This window comes from Microcaecilia unicolor, chromosome 3 (assembly GCF_901765095.1).
Source record: "Microcaecilia unicolor chromosome 3, aMicUni1.1, whole genome shotgun sequence".
NCBI classification, from domain to species: domain Eukaryota; kingdom Metazoa; phylum Chordata; class Amphibia; order Gymnophiona; family Siphonopidae; genus Microcaecilia; species Microcaecilia unicolor.
Window position 1 is genome coordinate 152,202,853 of NC_044033.1, and position 19,619 is coordinate 152,222,471.

Sequence of the window (19,619 nt, forward strand, 5' to 3'; positions counted from 1 at the left end):
CAATCTGTCATGATCCGAGTTGTGAGGAGGGGGATGAAATGCAGGCAGTACAATGGTCTGATTAAAGTGGAAGGGCAACACAACCTTAGGTAAAAATTTGGGGTGTGTCCTTAACAAAACCTTATCATGTAGGACTTGTAGGTATGGAGAATAATGCACCAATGCACCTCCGGGCAGAGGTTATGGCAATCAGAAATAAAGTCTTCCATGAGAGATATTTAAAATCAGCTGTCTGCAATGGCTCAAATGGTGAACTCATGATATTATGTAAAATAAGATTGAGATCCCATGTAGTTACTGGAGTCTTTATTGGAGGCCTAGAATGTAGTAAGCCCTTCATAAATCTCTTGGTTGCTGGGTGACGAATAAGAGTGGTCTCATCAACTGGATCATGTAACACAGATAAGGCCACTAAATGCACCTTGACTGATGGACATGATAAATCTGCATCGGAAAGATGCAATAAATAGTCAAGAATAGTAGAAATAGAACAACTAGAGGGATGGTGGAAATTCCTTGTGCACCATAGCTCAAAATGTTGTCATTTAGAAGCATATGAACGTCTGGTCGATTCTTTATGTGCTGCCTGAAGTATTTGTAGAACTTGTGACGAAAATAGTTTAGAGTTGGTTGCATTTTTTGAATGAGCCATGCTGTAAGTTTCAGGGAACGAAGGTTTGGATGATGAAGTGTGCCCTTGTTCTGAGTAATTAGATCTGGCAGTATGGGTAAAGTGATTGGTGCGTCCTGTAATAGAGACAGAAATATTGGAAACCACAACTGTCTTGGCCAGTAAGGAGCAAACAGGATCATGCGAGCTGAGTCTATGATCACTTTTTGCAACGTCTTCACTATGAGAGGAATGGGAGGATAGGCATATATCAGTCCCTAGTCCCATTTGATGAGGAATGTATCGGACTCTACCCTGGTGCGACTGGGCCACTTTGAGCATCCCCACTTCTGGAATAGCTGTTGAGTACTTATGGTCTTCAAAGACCATTCATGCAGCTTTAACTTGCGGCTGAGTGAATCTGCTAGGCAATTTAAATGTCCTGGGAGGTAAGTGGCTATTATGGCTGATCCCATCTTTAGAACGAAATACCAGAGTTGGATCGCTTCTTGACATAAGGTACGGGATCCGATTCCCCCTTGTTTGTTGACATAATACACTGTCACTTGATTGTAAGTCTGGATCTGAATATTTTGTCTGTGAAGGAGATGAGTGAATGGTAGCACTGACAGGCGAATTGCTCTGAGCTCCAGAAAAGTGATACTGCAGATCTTCTCTTCCTGCGACCAGAGCCCTTGAGTTGATTGATTCTGACAATGTGCACCCCAGCCCTTCTTGGAGGCATCTGTTGTTACTAGCGGGGGGAGATTCCGGCCCAAGGGAGGGAGAGATGATGAACTCCGCAGGGGGGGGGGGCACTGGAGGTAATGTGATTGAAGGGGGGGGGGGGGCACCACCAAAGCAAGTTGGCTCAGGGTGCCACTATCCCTTGAGCCAGCCCTGGCTTCACATGTGAAAAAAAGCTTTAAAACTTCTTCCAGTGAGGGCAATTTCCAAAAGCTATCCACTTAGATAGCCATTTATCCCAGTTCAATTGGCTGTTTAAAAATTGCCCACCCTCCCTTGCAGGTAAAAGTGGGTGTGAATGCGTGCAGGCTCTTGAGTTTGTGCGGCTATTCCTCTGCTTTAATCAGTACACCTGATCATTGTTGGCCCATGCCACCATCCTATGTTACTACAGAACTTAGGGGGGGGGGGGGGGTCTTTTATTAAACGTTAGTTCGAGTTATCTACCACAGGATCCATTTTATTCCTACTGGAATCTGGACCTGCTGCAGATAATATGCACGGATCTTTATTAAAAGCCCCCCTAAGTTTAGCTCCATTTTACATCGATCGGCCTCAGTAGGCGCACATTCGCAGACGAGCCTTAAGCTTTTAAAAAATAGCGCATAACGATACCAGCGTGAAAGGCGAAACAACCAACCAATCGGAGAGCAGGGATAGCTCGAATGCCCTGGCTTCTTTCTCTCCGGCAGCGGCTTCTTTCTCTAGCGGTTGTCCATTGGTTGGTGCAGTCCTGGAAAATGATGTGACTGTACAGAACGGGGCGTGGCTACCTTTCGTTCTCTTCTCGCTCCATTGTAGAGGGGGAGGGGCGAGGGCAGGCAGGGATGCTAATTAGTTTTGACTTGTGTGAGCCTCAGCTTGGCGCGCACGTAGCTCTCGGATTTTTTCATTGCTGGGACGAGCTGCAGGGGAAGAGAGGAGATACCGGCTTTTTCGTTTCGGGCGGATGCCGCCGCAGGGGCTGGAAGCGGAACACATCAGCAAACCCGGGGCCGGCGGCGTCGAGGCAGTGCCGCCGGTGCCCCCGCGCAGAGTCCGCAGGCGGGCGGTTGGGGCCTCGCCGGGGCGCGAGCGCAGGGTTAAGTGTGTGCTGGTGGGAGATGGCGCCGTGGGCAAGACCAGTCTGGTGGTGAGTTACACTACCAACGGATACCCGACCGAGTATGTGCCCACCGCCTTCGACAACTTCTCGGGTACGTATCACGGTAATGTCTCTGTTCACAAAGACCCCCCCCCCACCCTTCAGGTTCTGCTATGAGAAACCTCCTGTATAGTCACTTAATTACCTGCGCGCTATTTCGATAGTGATATGCGTGTGTAAGTACAGCTTTGCCCAAAATCTGCATAAAAGCCTATATATCATTTACACTTTGAAAGATATTATTTAAATAGTGGGTAAACAAATTATCCATATACTGTACCTGTATTGTATGTGGTCACTGGGCTGCTTAATATTCATCTCTAGTGTATCTAATATTGATACCAGTCCAGTGATCTGTCGGGTTGATCAAAAGGTAATAGTAAGTCCATTCTCTTCCTGAACACATACATTCTTAAGGTACTATGTTTGATATTCTGAGAAACTTAGATTTACAGGTGCCTACTCACGATTTGGGTTTTGGTTCCTGTTTAATAGTTGTGGGTGTTGTTCAAGGGAGTGCCCTGGGGAACTGTCACACTCCCCCCCCCCCCCAACCCCCCAAAAAAGAGAAAAAATACTGGCCTGATGTATCAAAACATAAGCATTGTTCTTTAAAAACAAAACAAAACCCCAAACCCCAGTGTAAGACATTCTGTGCAGACTGGAACTTTGTAGTTCAGATCATGCAAGTTTGATCTAATGCATGGAAGTATGTATGAAGTGAAATTAAATAGTAGCTTTCCAAGAATTTATGTTCCACCGTTAACCACCAAGCTCAGTAGAGCACAATACATAACAAATATCAAGTCAGGATATAAAATAATGACAAAAAAACTAAACGCACCGCATAGCAAATAAGTCATAGAAAGATCTACAACCAAGACAAATTATCCCCCCCAACAATCTAACAACGTACAAATAGTAAATAGATACAGAAGTTATCAACAGTACTCAACAATCCAGTGTACTCCCCCCCCCCCCCCATACAATCCAATGTATCAGCAAAACAAGTTTTAATCAGCCTCCTAAATAGGCGGTAGGCTAGTAGGTAGTGAATTCTGTTTCTGAACCACATTAAAACTGGATAGTCTATCCAGCATTCTTTATAGCAGTATTTCTTTAAAGAGAAAAATGCCAATTTACTATTACTTGACTATAATTTCCTATCACAGTGTTGTTTCTACTTTCTGCGGTATATGTGCAGGTATTGCTCTGTGTAAAATCTTAAAAACATAACAAAGTGATTACAAAATTACCCTTTTTTGAACTGGCAACCAGTACAAAAGACCATAAAACTAGCCAGACCAATCGTCCATCTAGCCCAGTATCCTGCTTCCAGCAGTGACCAATCCAGGTAACAAGTACCTGGTAGAAACCCAATTAGTAGCACCATTCCATGCTACCAAACCCAGGGCACGCAGTGGCTTCCCCCATGATCATCTCAATAACAAGACTATGGACTTTTTTTCCAGGAACTTGTCCAAACCTTTTTTTAAAACCCAGATATGCTAACCGCTGTTACTACATCCTCCAGCAACGAGCTCCAGAGCTTAACTTTTCTTTGATAGGGTTAACAAAAGTTTTAACTTTATTGGTAAATGCCAAAAGGAGGAGAGTCTAACTATGAGGTTACTTAGATAAGCATAACAAAAGAAATCTACAAATATAGGAAGATGACTGGATTAAAATTGCAGTTCAATCATTTTTTTGAACTTCACACTTACATTTGAATTAGAGAGCTCCATCTGAAAATAAAGTGACACCCTAAGTGAAACATTTTCCCATAGACATTAGATTAAAAAAGAATCGCAGGTTTCCTGAATTTTAGGATTGTTCATGTTGGAGCCATCCAGTGACCCAGTTGTGAAGTTTTACTTGTCGGCAGGTGGATGAGCTGGATTCAGTGCCTGGGCAAGGGACCCTACTCTGGGCAGCCTGAGTGAGGATGCTGGAAAAGCAACATTCTGAGCCCCCCCCCCCTTCCGGCAAAGGGAATCTTGACCATTGCTCAATAGTAACACCTGTGTTTGTATTCTAAAGGAAACCGTGAGTTTTGGTCTTTGGTTAATGACAGTTGCTGAGATAGTTGGGCTGAAATAGTAGGTGTATTTATCTCCCCTGGCCACCCTTAAACATTTGGACTACCTGTCACTTCTGAAGCTGTTATCCACCCAGAAGAGGTAACCCAGTGATGATGCATCAGCTGGTAGTCCCTGCATAGTTGCTTGCTTTGACTGTTGGGAAGTCTGCCCCTGGATATGAAATTTTATATTCTAACTGTATTGACATCATTCTGACAGATGTTTTAAGCAATGTGGAAAAGATTTCATAACATGAAAATGTTCTTGGGAATAAAAATCAAATACATTTTATAATAAAAGGAAAAAAAACAATAGATATGCAATTTATAAATAATTAGAAAATAATGCAAAAAAAGTACAAAAATGCGAATATACACGTTGTCAGAGAATACGGTTGTGAATGAAAGCTTATGGCACTCTAGCCTTAGGTCACTTTCAGTTAGGAGACTGGAAGCCCACCTATTCCCCTCTCCCTCACAAAAAGATTGTAAGTATTAAGTGATCTCCATTCTTTGCTGTATGACTGTTCTGTTATGATCTTGGGTTTGTCTGGATGACACTTCGTGGAGTATGCTCACAAGATTAACTTCCGTGTTTTCCAGGATCCATAGCCTCTAATCTAGAGAATAAAAAGTTTCCATTAATACTGTTTTAAGAGTTACAAACTTGCCAATATAAAAAGCTAAATTCCCACTTTCCATTCTGATTTTAATATAATAATTGTGAAATAAATGATCCAGTGGGAGATGCACAAAGCTTACAGTGCTTGCAACGTTTGTTTAGACTGATTGTAGCCAGTCTAAAGCAAGTGTAATTTAAAGTTTAATATATAAAGGGTTCTGCATCCCTTTTACTAGTGCTGTCCAATTCACAATTTGAATCGATTCGTCGATTCGTTTTGGATGAATCGATTTGAATCAATTCGTTTTGGGAAAAAAATCAGGAGTCCCGATTCGGGATTTCCCTCCCTCCCCGCTGTCACATAAGCCGCTGTCGCTGCTTCCCTCCCTTTTTCCCTCATGTTGACACCCAAGCCACTGCAGCTGCTGAGGGAAGTAGCAGCATTGACAAGAAGATAAACTAACCATAGCAGGGGGCCCAAGGTCTCTATTGTTGGCACAGGGCAGACAAGGAAATCTCTCTATTGGCGCGCAGCTGGAATAGGAACTGACATAAGGGGGCGGGACAAGCAGCCGAGCCAAGCAAGGATGTTTAATGGACAGGAGTGGAAGTGAGCCTATCTAGTACACTGTAAGCAAGGAAGACAATTTGGTTAATTGCTGTTTCCACTCCCCGCACAGCTGTCATTGCCATACACTCAAAACAAAGCAAGCAAACCTATGAGTTGCTTCTTCCACGTTCTTTATTGTTGGTCCATCTGTAACGAGTCTAAAGCTGTTTCAGTTGGATAGGCAGTGCCTTTAAAGGTGGAGGAGAAAATAAATAACAATTGAATATCACTAAAACATCTTAAAAAATTATCGTAGCTGATAGAAACAGCAATTAAACTCTGTAGTTTGTGCCCATTTTTCTTTACTGTTCTATACAATACAGATGGCCAGATTTCAGTGATGGGTTCATCTTAATTGTTTTTGTAATCTGCCTTGGGAAGCCTGGTGTTATAAAGATGATAGAATATATTGAAATTAAATGGAAATAGAATTAAACTCTCCTTTCATTAGGGCACATGGAATCACATCTTCATCTGTTTTGTAGACGTTTACCTTTTAGATACAGAAATAGATTATTCTGTTTTGAACATGTTTCAGTGGCAAGTAACCCATTGGTTTAGCTTTGAACAGCAGCATTAAAATCACAAAGAAAGGTGCACCTGCCGAACGTGATTATGATCTTGCCCAAAAACCGGTTGATGTTTTGCAGGCTTTTGTGGAAGCCACAACAATTGCATCTTGAGAACAGTATGTTTCTGTGTATGCCAGCCACCTCAGAATTTTTCTGCTGCTGGACAAATTATAGCTGCAAGCCGCAGTTGTCTGAAGCCAGCCAAAGTGGACAAAATTATTTGTCTTAATAAAAACTGGAAAATGTAGGACTTGACCAAACTTCACTTTTCACATGTAGCACTGTGTGGCGTGCTCACACACACTAAAGTTTGCCTTTGTTCAATTGCTGCTGCCTGGATTGATTGTTTTTTTACCTTGTGTGTTATAATATTAGCATGTGGGCGTCACTATTTCAATCAAGTTAAATCAAATCGAAAAAACAATTTTTTTGAAACGATTGAATCATACCGAATTGAAAAACTTTTGACTGATTCGGACAGCACTACCTTTTACCATTCCCCATAGCAACTGCTGATAACCTTGTGCAAACAAGCTCATCTGTATTAAAATGAGCATTCTGCACAATACACAGACATTTCCGTACACATTTAACATGCAAAATTTAACTACAGCTCTGGAGTTGTCGTTTTGCACAGTACCCCTAGTGGACCCCTCTCCTGACCACCTCTAACCTTAAAATTCCTTGGTAGTCCAGTCCAATACCCCAAAACCTTTAAAACCTCCCTGGTGGTCCAGGGGACACCTCCCACAACCTCATTGAACAAAATAAATCTGAAATCCCTGGTGGTCCAGTGGACACCCTCCCAACCCCCCCCCCCCCTACAACAACTTTGCAGTGGTCTAGTGGCCCAACCCCCCCTCCCCTCCCATATCTCTGGTAAATATTGGTGGCAGGGCAATGCCTACTCTCTCCTGCTTCTGGGCCCGCTCTTCCCAAAACAGTGGCAGCGTCCAGCCCTTGTCTGGTGCTTCCTGAGATGCACCAGACTTGCTGGGTGCCACCTTTTTGAGAAGGGTGGGCCCTGAGGCAGGGAGTAAGCGGTGTTCTTCCTGCCTCTAGTGTTTACCAGAGGTATGGTGAGGGGGGGTCGGGTAGGGCCGGGCCACTCACCTAGAACACCAGGGAGTTGAATGGGGGAGGGGACGAGAGGGGGTCCACTGGACCACCAAGGATTTTGTGGAAGGGGAGGGGACACTGGACACCGGACCACCACGGGGTTTTTGAGTTCTGTGGGGGGGCTCGAGAGGGTCCCCCCTCTCGAGGCCCTCCCTCTGCACAACTGGTTGTATTTTACAGCTTACCAGTTGGAAGCAGCGACTGATGCAAAAAGGGGATGGCTGTTTGCTACTTGGTAAGCTTACCTGCGGCTGCTGTGTTTAATAGTGACCTCCTTTGCATCGACCCCCCCACCCCCAGTTCACTCAGAGTTTGACAGCTCCTTTGTGCAATTGCTCACCAAAGTAAATTTGGGGTACTAATTATGTCAGACCACGGTGTGTGTGCCACACATACAGCATGAATAGACTTGAGAAATGAAACTTTATAGTGCCCAATTGTTCTAAAAATGCGCAGCCTTTATTCCTTAAGATTTCTACCCTGCTAATCTTTAAAATTCTCACATGATTTTATGTGACAGTATAATTTGCTTTTAATTATGTGCACGTATCAGTGCCCATCACTATTTATTGGTATTTATTAACTGCCTTTATAAAGAGTTCACCCAAGGCGGTATACAGTAGGTACAGTTTAATATCAAACTTACAATTTTGTTAACGGCATAACAATAGTAAAATGTACAAGTAGAAACATAAATACAATTTTTTTTTTGTTACATTTGTACCCCGCGTTTTTCCCACTCATGGCAGGCGCAATGCGGCTTACATGGGGCAATGGAGGGTTAAGTGACTTGCCCAGAGTCACAATGAAAGAGGAAAACTTGAAAACAGCAAATTGAAACCTAATAAGACTACCATGAAACAGGATCAAAAATATACACATTTAACAGCACTGAAATTCAAATAGAGATATAGTATGATACAACCATAATAGTGATGGGATATCTAATAAGCACACAGAACATTCAAATAACATTGCTATGATACTAATGCTTTTCTATAGTACAGCTTACCATATAGCTGAGGGGCCAAGTACAGATATATAGATGATGTCACGAAATACCTAGCCACCTGCCTGGGGTTACCCTGCGGCTACTTAGAGGGTCTATCCCCAGCACAGCTCAGGTCCGCCTAAACCTACCACTTGTGCTCTACACTAGCACCCTCCAACCACCGACTGGGTCACAACCACCTCTGGGCGAGTCTCTCAGAATATTCCCAGTGATCCACACTCCAAGTGGTCCCACGGTTCCCAGAAAGCACTCAGACCCAACACACAAACCACCAGTATTCTGTATCAGTCCAGACAGACAGAGGCAATAAACAATTATTTATTGTCTTAAAAATTGATCAATGAACAAAAAATGTGCAATCAGCAAACAATAATGGGTAACTGAAATATGGATCAATTTTAACAGTAACTAAACATTTGTATACTGTCTAAACAGTACCTGGGAAGAACAGGATATATAACTGTTCACAGAGCCTCAGCAAAGAGATCTGTCTTTTTTTTTTTTCTCCCTGGCTAAGACTGGAGGCAAAACCAACACACTTGAAAGGAAATGAGCTTCTGGGCCAATCAGAGCTTAGTCAGCAAGATTGAAAAGTATACTGCTGCTTGCTTCCTGTTTGGGTTAAAGAAAAAGAAAATTCAGTTCCCTTTAACAGCTTTACCGCAAAGAAACACCACCTGCTGGCCAAATAGGAGAAATACACTTCAGGACATAATTAAAGCAGGAAAATAATACATTTTACAGGCTTAAAACACTGTTCCTTCACAGATGGGGACAAGATGGGTGGTACAGAGTCAGGATAAATGGGTGGTTAAACTAAAGGCAAGTTCTTTGTACAATTAAACAAGATGTAAGGAACTGATCTAAGTTACAGTATGGAGCTCATTTTCAAAGCACTTAGGCTTACAAAGGTCCATAGTTTACTGTGTAACTTTGTAAGTTTAAATGCTTTGAAAATATGCCTCAATGTGTAGCAAGCTACTCCAGGTGAAGAATGGGTGTATAGTCAGTCACTCTATGTATTAAAGGCTTGGGAGAAGAGCCGGGCTTTGACCTGCTTCCTGAAGTAGAAGTAGTCTCAAGTTATATGTAGCCCCTCTGGGAGTAAATTCCAGAGCATGGGGGCTACTCATGAGAAGGTTCGCTGTGGGTATCAGATCGTACAGTTTCTTTTGATGAGGGGACAGATAGTGATGATCCTTGAGAGGATCGTAAGTCTCAAAGGTGTGTAAAGGGCTAACTTATTCTTTAAGTACTAATTTTGTCTGAATGTCCTTGCAAATCAAACATAGTTTTAAATTTAGCCCTGTAAGGTACTGGTAGCCAGTGTAGTTTTTGCAGGAAGGATGTGATGTCACACCATTTGCAGCCTTCTATCAGTTGTGCTGCAGCATTCTTAAGTAGTTGGAGCTGATACAAACGCTGTTTGGTTTGACCAATGTACAGGGCATTACAATAGTCTAGTTGTGCTGTTATCATTATTATTATGTAATCCTATCAATGTCTGTTGCTCGTCCATTGTTCCATCGTTCTGCTCCATTGTTTTATTCCCCTTAGCGATACATAGACTTTGTTTTAACGTAACTCCTCACATGTAACCATAATCGAGTTGTAACAAATTGTATTTCCATCAACACAATGTATTGTAAGCCACATTGAACCCGCAAACAGGTGGGAAAATGTGGGATACAAATGCAATAAATAAAATAAATAAATCATGGCATGGACCACTGTGGTCAGATTTGTCTTTCCAATATATGAATAGAGATTTCATAGCTGCCACAATTTTTAAACGTTGTTTGAATTTGCAGGATCAGAGTGAGTGATGAGTCTAGCATTATTCCAAGAGTCTTGACCTGTGATTTTAGGGGGAGTTCATACTTCCCAAAAGGTATTTTGAAGTCTGGTATTTGTCCACTTGTGTTAGGTACCCAAAAAATCTCTGGCAGAGTTGTTTGTTGTTTGCCTATTTCTGAGTTGTGGTTAGGCAGGCAGACAGTTTACTCAGAGCTGTGGGTAGATCTGGTTCAATGGGCCCAAGTAGCTACACATACTCAGCATAGATGTAAAATTTTGGTCCATCGACCGAAGCAGCTCAGCCAGAGGCTTGAGGTAGATATTAAATAAAATGGGAGACAGTATGGATCCTTGTGGCACTCCACAGTTTAGTGCACAAGGTAATGGTGTGCTGTTGCTGAACAGAATTGATTGACAAATAGCATTTGAATCATGTAAGTACTGTGCCACTGATTCATGTAAGTATTGTTTCTGCCAGTCTTGTAAGCATGATATTATGATCCACAGTGTCTAAGGCGACTGAGAAATCCAGCAACACTGGTATTGAGGCAGATTCCCTGTCATGATTTCTGTGCAGATCAGTTATACAAAGATGTTGACATATAACAGATTTGTTCCTTCAAAGGAGTATCATTGACAGATCTGTAGCAATTATTCAAAGCCTTGAATAAACTTACGTTTGAAAGACTTCCTCAAAAAAGTAGTTTTAACTCCTTTTCTGAATATCATTAAGGGTCTGTCTTACAAAATTGCGTTAAATACCTAGGCCCAGATGCTAAAAACCTAACACCAGCACTAAAGGCTGGATTACTTCTCTATAAGGCAGTTTTCTATCGTCCAGATCTATTTCTTCTTCAGTGCTGCCTGAGTGTGTCGGGGGGGGGGGGGGGGGGGTGTAGGGGACCGGGGGTATAGTGGACTGTCGCTGGGGGTGGGTGGGTGTTGGTCGCCCACTAGGCCACCAGGGACCTTTTACAAGGGGAGTTAGTGGGGGGGCTGGAGACCCACCAGATCTCCAGCCCTTCTTGAACCTGGGGGGGGGGGGGGGGAGTGGACCAGAGGTCCACCGGACATCCAGCCCCCATTTTGCTTTGCTCGGGGCAGGGGTAGTTGGAGTCTGGTGGTCCCATGGATCTCCAGCTCCTGTGTTTGACGGGTCTGGGCTTTTGACAGCCCAGACCTATCAAACAAGTGCGGGAAGATTGTGCTGAGGCACACTTCTCCTGCACTTCTACCCCATAATGAGATAATTGCGTGCTTAAATTTGCATGTCATTATCTCTGATCATAGGTCTAATAACGACCTGCGCTGTTCCAGTGCTATTTTTAGAGCACTGTTTGGAACAGCGCAGGGCTTTTGATCATCTGCCTGTCATTGTACTTACTGGCTACCTGGCGTTTAAGCTTGTGGCAAGCCCAAGTCAGAATTTGCTGGGGAGGAGTGTGGTAAGGCTAAGGAGAGCAGATAATGCTTTGGCTGGGCTTTTTTTGCCTGCCATTTTTAAGAGGTATTTCCACTAGTGCTGTTTTGTAAAATTGTTTTTGTTTGAAAATTTTGTGGATGTAAACTTTAAAATGCAGGAAAAGTTGCTTGCTGTTTGGAAAAACACTATACAGAGGTTTTTTTTTTCCTTTTTCCTCCACAGTGGTTCAGACTAATGATTTCTTTTATTGTGCTGGGGAATCAAATTATCCAAAGAGAAACAGAAGATAACTGGTGGAGACTCTTGCAGTTATATTTCTCTCTCTACCATTAGAAGCACATTTAATTTGCTGCTTTGCTACTCAATTACAAAGAAGTGAATTTGAATACGATAGTCTGGATGTTAGTGACAGATCTGCCCATTAAATCTGAATTACTTGGAGGAAAGATGTAGAGGAAGACACTCTTCCCCCCACCCCCCCATACACACAGAAAATCCTAAAAGCAAAAGTATTAACCTATTTCTTTTTTCCTCCTCTTACCAAAGCTGTGGTATCTGTTGATGGCAAGCCGGTGAGACTACAACTTTGTGACACAGCTGGGCAGGTTAGTGAGATGGTTCTTCATATTTGTATGATACTGTAATAACAAAGAGCATCAGTTATTTTTAATGAACACCAAAGTTGTTTTTTATGTATGAAATGCTCAGGTCCTTGCAGAAATAGGCACCCTTGTACTTTTTCACGTTCAGTATAAAAATGAATTAAAGTAGGAGTTTGTTCACTGACTTACATAGCATACTCTACACTTTCTATGTGAAAAATACAATTGTATAAATATTCAAAAAGTAATTAAGAATTGGAAATCATTGATTTGCACAAGTTTTTCACACTCGTGTAGCAATAATAGCCATGATTCACTTAGGATAACAGGAAAAAACAAAAGAACAATCCTCCACAGATCTCTATCAGGAAAAGCAAAAGCAGTTGAAATAACAGAAGTCACAATTTCCACATCCAAGGTGCCAAAAATCAATCCTTTATTGAAGGTTTATGCTAGACTTGACATGGGCCGTAACCCTGCATCAGGGGTCTGAAGGTATAGTAAGTACAGAGGTGTTCTTTGATGATGGATGTTTTCACGTACTGATGACAAGATATTTTTTAGCGGTTTGGTCATGCCGTTACTGTGTCTCCCCGGCACTTACGTTTGATCATTCTGTAGTGTGGTTTTAACACGGTTACAGCAAGCAGGAATATCAGTATTGCATACCTGTAGATTCCTGAGTCAGGCTGTAAAACAGTCCATGTCAAGTCTAGCGTAAACCTTCAATAAAGGGTTGATTTTTGGCACCTTGGATGTGAAAATTTTGTTGCCTCCACTGTTTTTGCGTTCACTTAGGATAACTGCATAGGAAGATAGTACAGTCTTAGTCTGTTCTTGGCAGAATAGATCAAGCTCTTTCAAGTTCGCTGGAGATAACTTGACTTCAGTAAGACATTTCTATTGATTTTTCTAACTAGATTCAGGTCTGGAATTTGGCTTACTCAAGGGTATTTTGCTTCTCTCATACTAAGCCACTCCACTGTTGCTTTTGCTTTGCTCTTTGGATTGTTCTCCCCAGTCCCAAGATATGACACATGGGAACAAAGTCTCTTTCAGGATCTGCTTGCACTTTGTACTTTTAACATTTTCCTCAGTCTGTTTCACTCTGCTGCAAAATATTCCCACAACATAATACTGCCAACACCATTCTTTACTGTAGGGATAATGTTTTCAGGTGTTTGAGCTGTGCTTTATGGGACACATTACTTTAGCATTGAGACCAGAGTTCCACTTGCATGTCAGGGCCACAAAATCTTTCCTCAACACTGAGTGTGTCCTCCCTTAAGTGTTTGTTTGCAAATACTATGCAGTACGTCATATGTCTACTCAGCAGTGGATTTTTTTCTTGCCACCCTCTTATATAGCGTTTATGGCATAAACTTGAAATTGTTGCAGCCTTTCCTAGTCTTAGCCAGAGATCTTTTAAGTGAACCTAGGCCTGAATAGTTTCTTTAACCATGCCTCCTGACTTTGTAGAGAGAGCCTGACTGTTGGCATATTAGAACAGATTCATATCCATCTAATTTCCACTTTTGAATAACTTTTATCCCAGAGTTCTCAGGAGCTCTCTTTCGGCATACTTACAGCTTTGTTTCAAATTTATTTTATACAGCAAAGAGCTTGATTCTTCATTCAGGACTGATGAAATCAGATCAGATTCTGTGACAGGACACACATGGGCTATATTTAACTTGTGGGCATTTAAGGCCATTTTGTGAAAATGGAGTTAATTTGTGTTTGCTATGACAAAAGGAGTAAAGACTTGTGCAATTAAGGTCTTTTGTTTTTTTTTATTCTTACTTTGCACTTAACATGAGCAAATCATAAAAATATTCAGAAAGTGAATGTCTAATTTACAAAATGGAATTCAAAATGTATTGGTAGAATGTGAAACCTACAGGAGTGTGAAGACTTGCAAGGCATCCTACATTTGTTACAAATTTTTTTTCTCATTGATATAAAAAAGCATTCCAGAGCTGTTGAAAACACCAGCCATTTTTGTTCCATCACTTGTTCCAATTTTACATTCCATATTTTATCAAATGTATTGTCAGAAGATTTTTTTTAATTTTAGGAGCCACATATCCCACCTTTCTGCAGTGGGTTTCTGTGTCCACATAACTCCAGCTCTATTCTGCAAAATTCCTAAGGCCCATAAGTGGTCAATAATTAGAGGGTGTGTAATTGTGCTCCAATAAAGTTTTGATGTTAGCATTTATTGGCTCACAGAACAGAGGCTAGTCCTAATTGCAAACCAGATTTTGTATGGGATTTTATCAGGTAATGACGTAACTTGTATTTCAACAAAATCAAGAATAAATTTTCCATCCTGTCACAAGACAGTTCATGGGTTCATGGATGAATGCATAATCTCAAAAGGATACAAAAAGTGAGACGTTATCTTGTAAGCAAACCTTGCTGGAAAAGAAGTCTTTTTGTTGCAGAGTTGTTGCAGGAACCTAAAGAAAGTCTTACCTTGGATGTGTTTGAAGTCCAGGGAGGTGCAGATTAGGAGAAGCAGAAGAGCAGAGAGTGGACTGAGAATGTTCCAGGGTTTTATAATTTCTTGTTGTACCAGAGGCTGACGTCAAGTGGGGTGTATTTGATCCAATGAAAACTCAGGGGTAGGTTCTCTTCTGGTTTTTGAAAATGGAGCAGAGTAGCTGGTCACATGTTTAATGGCATCATAAGAGTTCCTGGCTGGCCATCTGTTGGTAGATACACCTCAGAAGGTATTTGATAGGATTAAAAGAGTCATTGTCATTGTAAGTTTCATCCAATCTTTTTGATTGCTGTCAATCTGCAGACTTTTGTTCTTTGGAGATATGGTGATTGATTTTTTTTTTTAAGTATCCACCTGGCTAGCCTTTGTTACAGACCAGTTTTTCTGATACTAATCCAAGACGTCTTTGCAAATATATATATTTTATATATATTTGTATTGGATTCCAGCAAAATCAATAACTCTGAAAATTCCTCATATGCTACAGTATCCAATGACCTAAAGAAGGCTTAACACTGAAGGGCTTCTGTCAGCAATCTGGCATCTCTTTTTGCCTCTCGACCCCCTCCCCCCGGTACCTTTTTAAGTTATTTCCTTACACAGGTCTCTGGCAGCCAGCGATAATTTGCCTGCGATGCTCGTGCTGACCCAACAGCCTTCTGTCTGCGTCCCACCTAAGCAGAAACAGGAAGTTGCATCAGAAGGCTGTTAGGTCAGCATGAGCACTGCAGGCGGATTTCTGCTGGCTAGCGGAGACCTGTGCAATGAAATATAACTTTTAAAAGGTACATAGAATGGGGATGGGGAGTTGAAAGTCAAAAGGAGATGCTGGATTGCTGGCTTGGGAGGGGTAGGAGGAAGTAGGGATGTGCAGCAATCTGCGGTAAATACTTTTGCTTTGTTTTACTGCAGGGAAAAATGATTTTTACTGTTCCTATGGGGTGGTAAACAGAGTTTTTCTTCAGCATCTGCAGTAATACCTTCAAAATGTTTACATTTACTGCGGATTACTGTGCTTCCCCATCCCCATGTCTTTCTCTATCCACAAGTCTGGACTGATCCTGTGGGACTAAAGGAAAGAAAATTTAGCAGGTAAGGACTAATTTTTTTCCTTGGATAGGTTATAAATGAGAGCTGTTTAATGAAAATAGAAGACAGATGAAAACGTAATGCAAACTAACAGTTGACATGTTTTAGAGCATATGACAGCCACTTGGTTTTCCTAATCACTTTGGTCCTATTCTGTCTCTCTCTTTTGTGTAGGATGAATTTGACAAGTTGAGGCCCCTATGCTACACCAATGCGAACGTCTTCCTACTTTGTTTTAGTGTTGTGAACCCTTCTTCATTTCAGAACATTGGTGAGAAATGGGTCCCTGAAATACGGAGACACTGCCCTGAGGCCCCCATTATTCTGGTTGGTACTCAGTCGGACCTTCGGGAGGATGTCAACATCCTCATAGAACTAAGCAAGTGCAGGGAGAAGCCAATTGCTGAGGAAGCCACCAGGTTGTGCGTCGAGGAAATGAAAGCTATGACCTACATTGAATGTTCTGCCTTGACTCAAAAAAACCTCAAGGAGGTTTTTGATGCAGCCATTATGGCTGGCATTCAGTATGCAGATGCACAACAGCATCCAAAGAAGTCAAAGAGCAGAACTCCTGATAAAGTAAAAAATATCTCCAAGTCCTGGTGGAAGAAATACTGCTGTTTTGTGTAGTACAGCAGTGAGATTTCAAGATGACTGTTACAGGGAAAACTCAACTAAGAGCTATATTAGTTTAATCCTCTTTGTTCTGCACAGGTTTGTAAATGTAAAGAGGAATATGTGTATAAACATGCTGCTATTGGAAGTCTTATTCCTTTTTCCCCATCCTAAGTGCCTGTATGTAATGTGACGAGCACTTGTGGACCAGTGTAATAAAGCACGCTGTGTATTGCAGGCCCAGCGTACTGTGCAGCAACACGTTATAATGCTTGGCTGTTATGGGGAAGTATGCTGTGACACGCCGAAGGCATTTTCTCTTTTCTCTCATATTTCTCAGCAGTCTTGCTCACCTCTACCCTGGGTAATAAAGTTGTACTTTTCACAGCTTTCATTTGCTGCTTCCAAAGGGCTTTGCATCATCGGCTACTGCCCCTCTTGTGCCATCAGTCATGTGGAAGGGCAGGCTGTTGAATGTAAGAAATGCCAGAGGTTTAAACTTTGTACTGTTCCCTTAAGTGCAAACTTATTATCTTTTTAACTGAAGTAAGTGAAATAATCCACTTTCATATGTCTATAGGTTTCCACAGATTACTTTTTGATCTACTTTCCAAATGGGGGAAATATGTGTATCCATGCATATGTGTGTATCTCTTCTTTTCCTTTCCCATATCTGCCCTCTGACTAGTGTGTTTGGTGTCCTATCCACACCAAATGTTTAGGATAAAGGTAGGTTGTCCTAGAGGATTCTGAAAAGGCATTGTGTTTGGGACAGATAAGATAGTCATGCACACATCTCAGAAAACAGACTTTATTAGTTTTGTGTGGAATTTGTATGGAGTGGGGGTGTGGTTCCTTTCAGACTGATGCAGTGTTATAGTACACATTATATGAACGAGACTGTGAAATAAATGACTTGTCTTGGTATTTTTTAGCACGGTGTGTACAGTTGTTCAAGGGCCCCCTTTCCTGGGAGAATTGTCTGGCAAAGGACACTTAATTCCCTAAAAATTCTATGTCCTGCCCTTCATCGTGCACTTGTTAGTTTTGGTTTAACAGCAAACCATAGCAAGCCTGATTTGAGGCAGTTAGCCTTGGTGCATTACCGAATAATTTCCAAATGCATTGGTGAGAGGAACTAGCAAATCAGAAATTAAAGGGATGTGATCTTTACAAACTTTCTCAGCTCTCTTTTCTACTTAAGGGAGAGGCACATATTTTGATATCAATTACAAAACCTTCCTGAGGATACTGTGTGAAGAGTAGGCTGAAATCATGTACTGAAGTGCCATTGGATATTTTTTTTTTCCACACCCCAAGCTCGGCATCAGATGTTAAATGGGGGATATTCAGACACTGAGAGATAGAAACTAATATTGAGTGTCTAAACTATGTAAAGTTGCTGTTCTAGGTGTTTAAGTAGGTACTAATTGCCCTGGCATGTACATGCATAAAAGTAGGAACTCGGGAAAACATACTGCATACTTCCTTGTGATATATGAATAAGGATTTGTTGGGGTAGAGAATGAGTGGAGCCGATTCTTACTGGCACATACATGCACAGATTAGACCTGCTGCAGTTCAGTTGGAGAGACTATTTCATAAAGGCACACAGATACATATTACATCTATAAAATAGGAACAATATGTCTTGTCTGCCTAGACATCCTGTTACAAAACTATTTGCATAAAAATGGAACTTAATGCTGTATTTAAAAACTCAGGCTCTTCCAGCAGTCAATTATATGCAGATTCAGTTGATCACTTTAGTATTAGAAATGAATTCAGTATGGCAATTGTTACGCTCCTATTCATTGTTCAGGATCATGGTGTGAACCTGTTCTCACTGTTTGTGTATTAATTCAGTAGTTGTGGTTTTCATGATCATGTTTACATGCAACAAAGATTATAAGAATAGTGGTCTCTAAATTTATCAGGCTCTCCTTTTTGAGATTTTTCATGGCTGTAATTTTATTTTCCAGTAGTTTTGTCCTAAAAAATACCACCTGTCTTGTACTGTCTACATAAAGTTTTTAAAGTTGCAACCCCAAATAGTGAGTTACCTTTGTATTGATGTGTGCATTTAAAATTAGAAGCCATAATAATATAATCAAGGGTTATTTGAGAAAAAAAGAAAAAACTCTGTGTGTGGTACAGGTGCTATTCCTTGGCACTTTTTTTAGTAGAATCTGTATTTGTGCAGCTTGAGGAATCAGCAGCATGTAAAACATGCATAGTAACATAGTAGATGACGGCAGAAAAAGACCTGCACGGTCCATCCAGTCTGCCCAACAAGATAACTCATATTTGCTGCTTTTTGTGTATACCCTACTTTGATTTATACCTGTGCTCTTCAGGGCACAGAACGTATAAGTCTGCCCAGCACTATCCCCGCCTCCCTACCACCAGCCCCACCTCCCAACCACTGGCTCTGGCACAGGCACAGACCGTATAAGTCTGCCCAGCACTATCCTCACCTCCCCACCACCAGCTCTGGCACAGACCGTACAAGTCTGTCCAGCACTATCCCCGCCTCCCAGCCACCAGTCCCGCTTCCCACCACCGGCTCTGGCACAGACCGTATGTCTGCCCCGCCTCCCGATCTTGACTAAGCTCCTGAGGATCCATTCCTTCGGCACAGGATTCCTTTATACTTATCCCACGCGTGTTTGAATTCTGTTACCGTTTTCATTTCCACCACCACCCGCGGGAGGGCATTCCAAGCATCCACTACTCTCTCCGTGAAAAAAATACTTCCTGACATTTTTCTTGAGTCTGCCCCCCTTCAATCTCATTTCATGTCCTCTTGTTCTACCACCTTCCCATCTCCGGGAAGGTGGTAGAACAAGAGGACATGAAATGAGATTGAAGGGGGGCAGACTCAAGAAAAATGTCAGGAAGTATTTTTTCACGGAGAGAGTAGCGGATGCTTGGAATGCCCTCCCGCGGGAGGTGGTGGAAATGAAAATGGTAACAGAATTCAAACACGTGTGGGATAAGCATAAAGGAATCCTGTACCGAAGGAATGGATCCTCAGGAACTTAGTCAAGATTGGGAGGCGGGGCTGGTGG

At 41.9% G+C, this 19,619-nt stretch overlaps 1 protein-coding gene across 1 annotated transcript; it reads left to right on the forward strand.

The window, feature by feature from the left end:
* The first annotated feature begins 2,114 nt into the window (after window positions 1-2,114).
* RHOU (ras homolog family member U) lies at window positions 2,115-18,773 on the forward strand. The gene is made up of 3 exons (XM_030196487.1): window positions 2,115-2,553; window positions 12,283-12,341; window positions 16,108-18,773. The coding sequence occupies exons 1-3, from the start codon at window positions 2,307-2,309 to the stop codon at window positions 16,561-16,563; spliced, it is 762 nt and encodes a 253-aa protein (XP_030052347.1). The 5' UTR covers window positions 2,115-2,306; the 3' UTR covers window positions 16,564-18,773.
* The last annotated feature ends 846 nt before the right edge of the window (window positions 18,774-19,619 follow it).

Excerpts from the sequence above, each read along its gene's own strand:
- RHOU (XM_030196487.1), top strand. The coding sequence starts at position 2,307 with ATGCCGCCGCAGGGGCTGGAAGCGGAACACATCAGCAAACCCGGGGCC. Across the intron at positions 2,554-12,282 it reads CGCCTTCGACAACTTCTCGG|CTGTGGTATCTGTTGATGGC; the intron begins GTACGTATCACG and ends CTCTTACCAAAG. Across the intron at positions 12,342-16,107 it reads TTTGTGACACAGCTGGGCAG|GATGAATTTGACAAGTTGAG; the intron begins GTTAGTGAGATG and ends TCTTTTGTGTAG.